At 33.5% G+C, this 10,191-nt stretch overlaps 2 protein-coding genes across 4 annotated transcripts; one reads left to right on the top strand and one right to left on the bottom strand.

Moving 5' to 3' along the window:
- The first annotated feature begins 1,405 nt into the window (after window positions 1-1,405).
- Window positions 1,406-3,208, top strand: Dtwd2 (DTW domain containing 2). 3 transcript variants are annotated; one of them, XM_078192190.1, is made up of 6 exons: window positions 1,406-1,583; window positions 1,687-1,899; window positions 2,023-2,184; window positions 2,255-2,435; window positions 2,573-2,775; window positions 2,902-3,208. In XM_078192190.1, the coding sequence occupies exons 2-6, from the start codon at window positions 1,814-1,816 to the stop codon at window positions 3,029-3,031; spliced, it is 762 nt and encodes a 253-aa protein (XP_078048316.1). In that variant the 5' UTR covers window positions 1,406-1,583; window positions 1,687-1,813; the 3' UTR covers window positions 3,032-3,208. The 3 variants fall into 3 exon arrangements, with proteins under 3 accessions (XP_078048316.1, XP_078048315.1, XP_078048317.1); XM_078192191.1 differs by having other exon boundaries at window positions 1,428-1,470; XM_078192189.1 differs by having other exon boundaries at window positions 1,406-1,899.
- A 14-nt stretch (window positions 3,209-3,222) lies between these two features.
- On the bottom strand, window positions 3,223-6,424 carry Art7 (arginine methyltransferase 7). The gene is made up of 9 exons (XM_078192188.1): window positions 6,018-6,424; window positions 5,797-5,946; window positions 5,471-5,692; window positions 5,160-5,392; window positions 4,707-4,836; window positions 4,433-4,644; window positions 3,801-4,359; window positions 3,560-3,717; window positions 3,223-3,484 (listed from the first exon to the last, which is right to left on the bottom strand). Exons 1-9 carry the CDS (start codon window positions 6,144-6,146, stop codon window positions 3,223-3,225), a joined length of 2,055 nt encoding a protein of 684 aa, XP_078048314.1. The 5' UTR covers window positions 6,147-6,424.
- Window positions 6,425-10,191: the final 3,767 nt, after the last annotated feature.

The following is a 10,191-nucleotide window of genomic DNA, read 5'->3' as shown; positions in this document are numbered from 1 at the left end:
CAAAAAAAGGTAACCAAAGCATTGTAACCTTCTAGATGCAAAGAGGAAATAGAGAAGTACCTAATCTTGTATGGTTTAGTTCGACCACTGATTTGTCCGTGTGTGTTCGTTATTGAAATATGTTTCTTTAGTAAAAAAATGCTTAAAAATCTATAACTCTGTGTGTTCTTTATTGCCCCTTCTGGTTCCTTAAGCAATGACAGAATTACAAAGTATTGTGAAAACTATTGTTTATGTTGATAAATTAAATCAAAATGAACAGCCACTTTATTAACGTATACAACGTTATATTATAAAGATGACTATCGATGGCACAATAAGTGAAAAACTCTAAAGAAAACATTACTGTCTATAATATTTACAATAACCATTTCTAGATTAGCCTATGGAAAATACACAATTTATTTAATGATGGAAGGAAAAACAAAAATTTTTATTTACAATAAAATAGAAATACTGGTTATTACGAAATCAGTTTTTAACGTTGCTTTTGCGTCCAACAAAGTTGTGCACATGGTATATTAAAAAACAGCCGCCCAACGGGCACAGAAACACTATAACCACCTAGCGGCAGAATCCATGAACTAAACCACCCTCATTGATGATGGTTTTCAGCTTAGCGCGCTAATTTTCTCTATTAGTAGAGATCCTGATCTTTTCCTCTTCTTTTTGCTGGACAGAAGTTCCATTCTTTTTCTTATAAAAACTATATATGAAAGTATTTGAAGGCCCATTCTATATTCTTTAGTTGCTAATATTTCCAAATCATTAATCGGAAGCTAGTCATTAATTAATTCCCTACTGCCTAGTCAGGTTATCGAGAAGCTTTATCCTCCCTTCAATTAATTCTATCAAACTGTCTTTGTTCTTTGTTTTATTTAAAATGACCCTTTACATTATGTTCCTGTTCTTACAACTAACATCGTCTTTTATTATGCATAAATCTGTTCTTGTCCGTAACCTCCTTGCTCCTCATACTTCGCGTGTACGTACCAGGGAATTCAAAGTCCCACAGAAAAGTTCATGGCGGCGCAAGCATGGTTTGATCTATGCTTAGCGTATTCAAGAAAATTAACTACACAAGAAGACACATACGCAAGGAGTCCCGCCCAGCGGCGTGGAGTGCCTATCGGTTAAACGTTTGTAATTCTAAATGATTTGAACTACGAAAACGACGTGATCAGTGTCTCTAGCTGATCGTAATTTAAAATTTTTAAGTTTACCCCGTATACGTCCTACGCCGCTGTGCCAGACTATTTGCGCATGCGTGATCTTGCGTAGTTGATTTCTTTGACTGCATTGTCTATGCTTGTTGCATCCGTATTTCTATCTTTATCTTACACGTAACAACAATAAGAATAATTAGTTCACAAATCTGCCACTCTAAATGGCACCACTATCATCAGTATCGTGGCGGTTTTGTCTAGTTGTTTAAAATTTCTTTTAGATGTTTTTCAATTAATATTAAACGTATGACAAGATTACTGTTTTACGATTTATAAAGATTAGAATAGCGTAATAGATTGTTTTTTTGGGAACCAAATGAAAGTTATTCCAAAATATGCATATCATGTCGTAACAATGTATTAAAAATCGTTCGAGACATTTGTTTATATTCTGTACAAAAGCTTTATATACAATGACAGTTTAACATATTTATATTAACATTTCAAAAATATATTTTAGATTTCGTAGATAATTTTCCTAGTCACATCCGATTATCAGTTTCAAGCCATATCCAGCTGTTTATTATGTATGCACCTTTATCATTGCTCAGCGGTCGATATCTTTTATATTTTTCTACATTATTATTATGACAAACGAGGAATCTGTATGGCAAGAATTATCAGAAATATATGCTGATCCTCCGGAAACAAGAAACAAATGCACGCAATGCAAGTAAGTGTGCGAATGATATTAGGTTATATGCAGCTTGTGTCACAATTTCTATAGCGTATATATTACAAAGCAATAATCAGATAAATATCACGGTAGTCTATAAAGATATTTCTAACTTTCTAGAAGACCAGTGCCAGTATGTTGGTGTCCAGGACTACCGAAACACGTAGTGCGTCCTGCATCAAGAATAATTATTCTGCAACACCCTGCTGAAGTAAAGCGTTGTTTAAGAACGGCGCCTATGCTTGCTTTAGGTCTAGAACCTGGAAAATGCATCACTTATAGGTGTTTAACATAGAATATTATAACTCAGTGTAATAGAATACAATTAATCTGATTTTATCGTATGCTTCAGGGGGAAGAAGTTTCCATTACCAAAGCACGAAGGATTAACAGAAATTTTGAATGACAAGAATACTCTATTACTTTATCCATCGACTGATGCTATACCACTCGATAAATTGACTCCTGTTGGTACAGATGGACAAGAGCCTTATAATCTTATTTTATTAGATGGTACTTGGCCACAGGCAAAGGTAAACCATTGATCATATTACATTGGAACCTTCATTAATTTGATTCTTAAGAGATTACTTTTTTTTATAGATGTAATTTTCAGTCACAGAACATAAATTCTGAAAGGCTTTGATTTTTATTTTGTACATTTCTACAGGCAATATACCATTCTAGTCCAGCACTTGGCCTTTTAAGAGCATGCAAACTGGTTGGAGTTCCAACAAGTGAATATGTTATTAGAACACAGCCAACCGAAGGATGTTTATCTACGCTTGAAACTGGTGCTTTTGCGCTTTCCATTTTAGAAGGTGATCCAGAATTGAAAAATAGAATGCTTGGACCTCTGCATTATCTTTGCAGGTAAGCCATCTCAATATACTAGTAATTTATTTCTTCAATGAATGTTCCCCCAGGCTTACAAGGAATGCCATCTCAATATTACAATGTTACCTTAACTGATCAAATTAGCATTCATGAAATTTTTAGATTTCAGTTGGAAAATGGTGCTGTAACTCATCAGAGTAAAGAATTTCTTATTAAACAGAAAGCTTATCCTAAACTTATAGGACGTCGGCTAGCAAAACAATTACGCATGTTACCTGAGGAATCGTCGTAACATTTCCATTTTGTAGCTTGAAATTATAGATTTTTAAGTATAGCTATTTAAAGAGATTCATTCTATGATAAATGTTTAATTTTTGATAATCGTATATGTAAAGGAACAGTTTTACGGAAAAAGGAATTAAATATATAACTGATGAATGGTTTTACTTTAAAAACGTGTATTTTTATAAATGACGCGTCAGGTTATTTCAGTGGTTCTGACAATACATGAAAATCAAATTTCATATTCGTGAAAAGTTCTGGCGTAAAGTCGAATGACCAATGAAGAATACTTTGTTGCGTAACGTCTGTTATGTCTCTAAATAAATATACACCTTGTCTTGTGAATGGATCCCACGATATTTGTGTACCGGGCTGTATTGCCCGTGTTGGTCCTGACGATACTGTAATCTCAGTGTTTAAATGCCAATCCACCCACAAACATACGCCGTTACACGATCCATTCCTAGATTAACAGAAATTAAATTGTTAATGTCTTATAGACTTTTAGTAAATAGAAAATTAATAAAAACACTCTTACTCTAAAATTGGAACTGTGTCGGTGATATGTATATTCTTGAAATTATGATATTGTGTTAAATCGAACTTTTGAATAACAAAAGGTAAACTTAATGCTCTCGCAGGATACTCCCACAGTGGTTGGGGTTCTACCGAACTGTCGGTTCTCTCGCTCGATTCCTAAAACGAATGCAAGTATCGTATAATAAGTCTTTAATAATAGTTTTTTACTGCATTGCATTATTGCCTGCAAATCAACTCACTTGAAGAAGTGCATCAAAGATCGATAAGTCATAACCTTCGCAAACCCCAAGTGTAGCTCGTATTTTATGGAGATCTTTGAATTCGACAGCAACAGCTAATATCGTTGCTCCAATCGGTATTCTTTGTACACGAGATGAATACTTTGAACCAAGATACCAGAACATAAGATTCTCCCACGGCAGCTTAGAGGTAATAAAGTATGGTTCACCGAAAATTAAATTAATTTCATCTTCCGAAGGCAGATCAAATGCCGATTTTACAATTTGTATTTCTTTCGACAAATTGTTGAATGTGATAAATTTTTCTATGCATTTTCTTGAATGGAGTTCTGTTTCTAAAATGAATACTTTCTTAGCTCCTAATTTAACAGCTGCAAGGCTTAACAAACAACCATCCGATAAACACAAACAAACGGTATCTGAGGTAATTTTCTTCTCCAGTGCTCTGATATATTTTTCGTTTCGTTTCTGGTCGTTTAATTGCCCTATACGAGTTCTGGAATAAGCGATGTGAATACCGCAACTGCACACAGGTGTTCTAAGGGTTGTTTCGTGGATTCTAAAAGTAAGCGGTCACATTACGCAACTGTAAAATGGTAAATAACATTAACGAAGGATTGAGATTAACGTACAAATCAAACCGTAAAGAGTAGTCGTCGTGAGATCCGATTAGATTGACTTCATTACCGGCAACAACTGGAGTTTCTGAGGGTAAATGATAAATAGCTTGCATCCAATGGTCCCTCCATGGTATTATATCGGCTATTTCTGAAAGACTTAAACCTTCGCGTAGCATTTTTTTGGCATCCGGATGCTCCCAAACAGGTGCGCAACTTAGTAAAATCTACAAATACAGAACCTTTTTGACATCGAACTTAAAATATAAAGTCAGTGTAAAATTAATACCTTATTGTCTACATCCATGTTCAAATCCCACCACATAAAAACAGCATGAGCTGTACCAGTCAATGTTGGCTTCACACGTAAATTCACTGTTTCGGAATACGATATCGGAGTTTTGCCAGTAAAATCAAAACTGAAACATTTACCTTACATTGCTTTATCTGCAATGCGCATCTTCTCCAGAAAAAGAGTTACAAAACTTTTGAAGTACATAGTATGCATTGTAATTGGCTCGTATTTAAAAAATATATTTATCAAAATAGCTCACCGGGTCATAAACAATGATTAACTACTTTTTAATACTTTTCCAACAATAACAAGTCAGCTAAATCAGACTCAAAGAGAGACTTTTTTCTTCTTTCTTGTGTACTAAGTACTCAAAATGTTTATAATTCCATTTCAGAATAACTAGTATATTTCTCAAGGATCATTTTAATCTATATTTTATGCATCCACCTAAATACAGGCTGGGGTGGTATCAGAGGTGTAAATGCATCATATGGAAATTGTGTTAACTGTAAATCGTGTACATATTCAATTCCATAACAGGACTTTGCAGAATTTGGAGTATCAATCAAACATTGGTTTCTAGATTTTAATGGTTGTACTTTATTCCATGCATGCACATCAGAGCTTTCAATAACTTGTACCCAAATTGTGGCACTATGCGGCACAACTATACTGTTTTCCTAAAAAGAAGTAATAAGTTAAACATTATACATATACAATATAACAGAATATAATGTTCAAAAACATAGTGCATATACTTCGAGTAGGTTTTCATAAGCGTGTCTAAATGTAGGAAGTGCTCCTTCTCCAATAAGTTCTGTATCAAAAACTTCTGCAATTAAAATGTTTGCTTTCTTGGGCATATCACCATCCGGTCCTACTGTTAGTTTCACAGATATTTTTGGTATCAGTTTGATCTTGTCTTTGAAACCATTTTTTTGGATTATTTTCATAGCACACTCAGCCATTGGTGAGAAAAACTAGGGAAAAATTAACAACTTTAATTATCAATTTCCAAATTGCTTAATAAATTCTATATCTACAAATACAGTAAAATAATGAAATTTCATTAGAAACAGATTACCTCACATGCTGTTACAGTATCAGCTCCACATGTAGCAGCCATCATCGAAAACAAACCAGTACCAGTTCCTATATCAAGAACATTCGCCTCCTCTCCCATTTGATGTTTTCTTTCAATTGCAATTTTTAGAGCAGCGTAATACTTCTGATTCTATAATTATAATAACACTGTAAATATTGTTACATCAAAAAGATTGCATAAAAACACTTTGAAGCACTAACTCTTTCATGATCGTGTAGCATATCAGCAAACGCTGATCTCGCAATTTCTTGGTAATAATCGAAAGTATCATCATCCATCCAGTTATCAAAACCGGTCAATGGACGCATATTTGCATTTTCGAGAGACATGTTTCATAGAAAAATTGATTTAACAAAAAACTATTTAATCATCTAAAACTATAACAATGTCTATTTGTTTCTTGAAACAATATTTTAAATAACAGTTTTGTTTACGTCTGTCATACCAAATTACATACTAAGGTTAAAGTTAACATAAAACGTTCGATAAAGTTGCTTCAACATGTACAAACAATAATAAAACTAAATTTATACAGAAAGAGTATGATAGTACGACATGTGGAAATGATTATCGAAATGTAAACTACACCACGAGCGAATGTGTAGCGTATACCGCGACGATTAAACTGATTTAACGACCCACCGAAAGATGGCACAGAACAGTACTCATTTTATTGTGATCTCACTCTTTTTACACATGCGTACGCCTGGTACCCCATCTGAAACATACGGCGCGATATTCGATTGGTTTTAGAGCATATTTAGAGCTGACATAAAGTAGATTTAGAACAGGTTGAGATATCAGTTACTTCTCTAACTGTCCACTGCTATGACTGTTCTCTCATCTTATAACTATTTTGTGAGTGCACCTAACTGCTCACTGATTGCTCTGCCCTCAAAGTGTTCTAAAACTGATCTGCCCTAAGACTGGCGTAAATTGAGCGATTTTGTTCTGCGTTCTAATCATTACATACCAGTACAAACTTCAATAGGATTTCACCAAACCTGATAGTCTACTTAAGGGTTAATTAAATCGATCAATTAAAATGCAGTTACAAATCCATATTCACGCACGTTATTTATTTTAACATTCAACTGACAACAATATATATATGTACAGTTTTACGTATACGTAATATAAGTGTATATATTATACTCGTATTTATATGTGTATATATATAAATCTAATTATATATATGTACATATAATTGTAACATTAGCTACACCCCGCATCTCTGTGTATCTTATTTATTTTATTGCACAAGCTACATCGAGGTTTGGCTATCTGGTACGATGTATCGTGAATAAAATTTGAATAAACACGAATCGTCTCTGAGAACTAACTTCGTAGCTCACACTTTCGTGTCTCCTCGGATACACAGCCTTCTTATTTCACGTTTTAATTGCATTTTAAATATGGATGGACACACAACTTCGTACACACCTATCGAAACCGATCGGGCACCCCTAAAAGAACAAACAGAAACAACGAACTCCAATAAATGAAAACTTTCTATAAAAATTGATATTCCATATTTTTTCTTTTTTTTATCATTGATCAAGCACGCAATAGACCCTAACTGTGTTATTTTATTAATACTTATTATTCGTTTGAGCCTCGAGCGCTTGCAAACAGCTCACTAGCGTCAACGAATCCGTCGAAAATATGTATTTGTCAGTTATTGTCAATAAATATACGACTAGAAGTATCGCATACACGCTAATCTATGTAAAACAAATATTTATACATTATTGTCTACACATAAAAAAAATTGTCAAATAAAAAATTTAAAATATGAAATATTTATAAGTTATTATATTATACCTGGCTACAAATATTAAATGCAATCTCCATAATTGTTATTTTACATAACTAAACAATGTACTATATAAGATTCTGTTTAGTAGCTACAAAGGTACAGTCGTAGAGTTGTTAACAGTTGTAGTCGGGCTGAACATCGATTCAATTTAGCGTTCCTGTTTGTTCAAGAAACATCTATCCTCAAACATGTTCAGCCAGATTTAAAATGTTTTACATTACTTGTGCCATTTATTTCCACCAAAAGTTTAAAGTAACATAATCTTGTGATTTCCGTTTATGTAAGTTGAGCTAAGGTAGACTGATCGAGAACTCTCAAATATATATTACCAAACGATTTTTTAAATATCATCACTAAAAGTTACTTTTAACAATTCTTAAATAAATAGCGGGGGTATCCAGTAATAATTACGAGTATTTTTATACAAGATGTCCCACAATTGTCAGTACAAGTAAAATGTAAAGAATAATTATGATAAATAAAACAGCTTGTCTGACCATTCCTGAATGTTTCTACTTGCAGTAGACCAAAGAATTTCTTAAACATTAACTTGTACTACAGTTAAATACTTTTAGAATAGGAGTTAATTTCAATGTAGGCAAACTTTAATTGTATATTCCTGGCATATGTTGCAAGTAAAAATCAATTTCCTGGTTGTATTAATAATTGCAGGATACCTTGTACGTTACAGTGTTTTAATAATATGTTAATTATTCTAATTCGATAAAAGACTTATATAATAACATTTTCGCTCGAGGCCCCAGCCGAATATTGACACGAGAAATGAAATTGCATTTGACATTATTGTCTGGTATTCCATAGTGTTTCATACAATTTATTTGTACGAAACGCGCCATGGTAAAAGAAGGATTTGTACTATCCATTTTCGGGTGATTTTTCATTTGTTGCGTATGGCAAGCCCTCGTCCGCGTTTATTGTCGTTTTAGAGTTTAAAAGACACTTCAACAATTATTTACAGCTGATCTATGTTCTACGAGTAAACATAACACACGAGCTTAAGTAAATCACCTAACCAATCGGGAGCAACCGAATTATTGTCGAAGGCAATCATTTAATACAATGAGAAGACCTTAACGTACACTATCGTTAACGACTGTGTATATGTTTATAGATATATTTATGTATACTTATATATATTTATATATACTTATATATACATATATATTTATATATGTTTATATATATATCTATATATTTATATGTATATGTATATATAATGTAGCATTATCGTGTCGTATTAAATCACTCTTATTTTATCGTAGTTTAGCACCTTCTTGATAAACGAAGAACGACCTACGTGTGAAGGTATTTTAAAAACGAGAAGAAGTTATAGCTATAGCTAATCGAAGATGGGGATCAAATTTTCTCGTTCTTATTGATGGCCAATCTTTCACCTATTCCTGATATGACGAGATCGTTTTTTTTTCGGTTTGTAGTATAACAGATTTGTGATCAACAATTTGTTAGAAAGGGGTAAAGACCATACCCAAAAGCGCACATACAAAATAGAGAGATCCGAAGTACAAATAGACGTGATTTGAGCGCATCTCACTATTGCTCTAGTCTTCGCTACTAGACGACTCTTTCATCGAAGGAATAGATCTGTGCTCACTAATTACAAACAATAGTTATTCTAATGTAAGATTCTTAATGTAAATGCATCACAAAATTAATTAACTTAGCCCATATTTCGATAACGTGACATATTCGGCTCATAAATCTGAATATTACTAATGTAATATTGAAATTAATTTTGTGAATGAATAAATTAATTGTTTGTGATATTCGATAAATTAATAATTCCATCTTATATTCTTAGACATAGCCATTGAAAGTGAATATATTCCTATAAACGTTGGTAAACATTTTTTCTGTGAAACTAACATTCCCGTCATTTTTAAAATTATAGGTCATGAAAATGAGATTTTGCATTCCGGACCAGTGGAACGTTGAGGAATATTATGTAGCAGATAACGGTTCGATCTCAAACAACTGATCTAGGCCGATTGATACTTCTCAAGCAACCGAGTGCCAAAATAGTGCTATTCCTTCGATTCGACGCGCCAATTTCACGATTTTATAGGCCTCTGTGAATGTGCATGAAGTGCAGTGCAAACATTGACCATAATGCCGGATTTCGGAATAATTAATTTCAATCGGTTCGATTGCGTTTTTATTGTCACGAGATGTCTCTCCAACCTCGAGTCTTATGAAATTTGTTATTGTCCTTATATATTAGAATGCTCGCTCTCGAGCCCACGCTAAAATTGCAAATGAATCCACGCGTTTGATAATCGTTTTTTTGATATGCGTTCGTCTCGTTTCCTGACGTTATCGTGATCCAGCTACCGATACTAGCAATCGATTCTCCCTATCCGGCAATTACTCTTAGTTAGTTCCGTTCTCATAGAAAATACGCGACGAGCGAGATATGTAACCTTTTGATAAATTAAATCGATGCTATTTAAAGCCATCGGTAAAACAATCCGGACTTAACGAATTCTAACACGTGTCGCGAGTAATCGGCATCGATG

Source organism: Augochlora pura, chromosome 10, assembly GCF_028453695.1.
Source record: "Augochlora pura isolate Apur16 chromosome 10, APUR_v2.2.1, whole genome shotgun sequence".
Classification (NCBI taxonomy): Eukaryota; Metazoa; Arthropoda; class Insecta; order Hymenoptera; family Halictidae; genus Augochlora; species Augochlora pura.
This window is presented reverse-complemented; position numbering and strand designations above follow the sequence as displayed.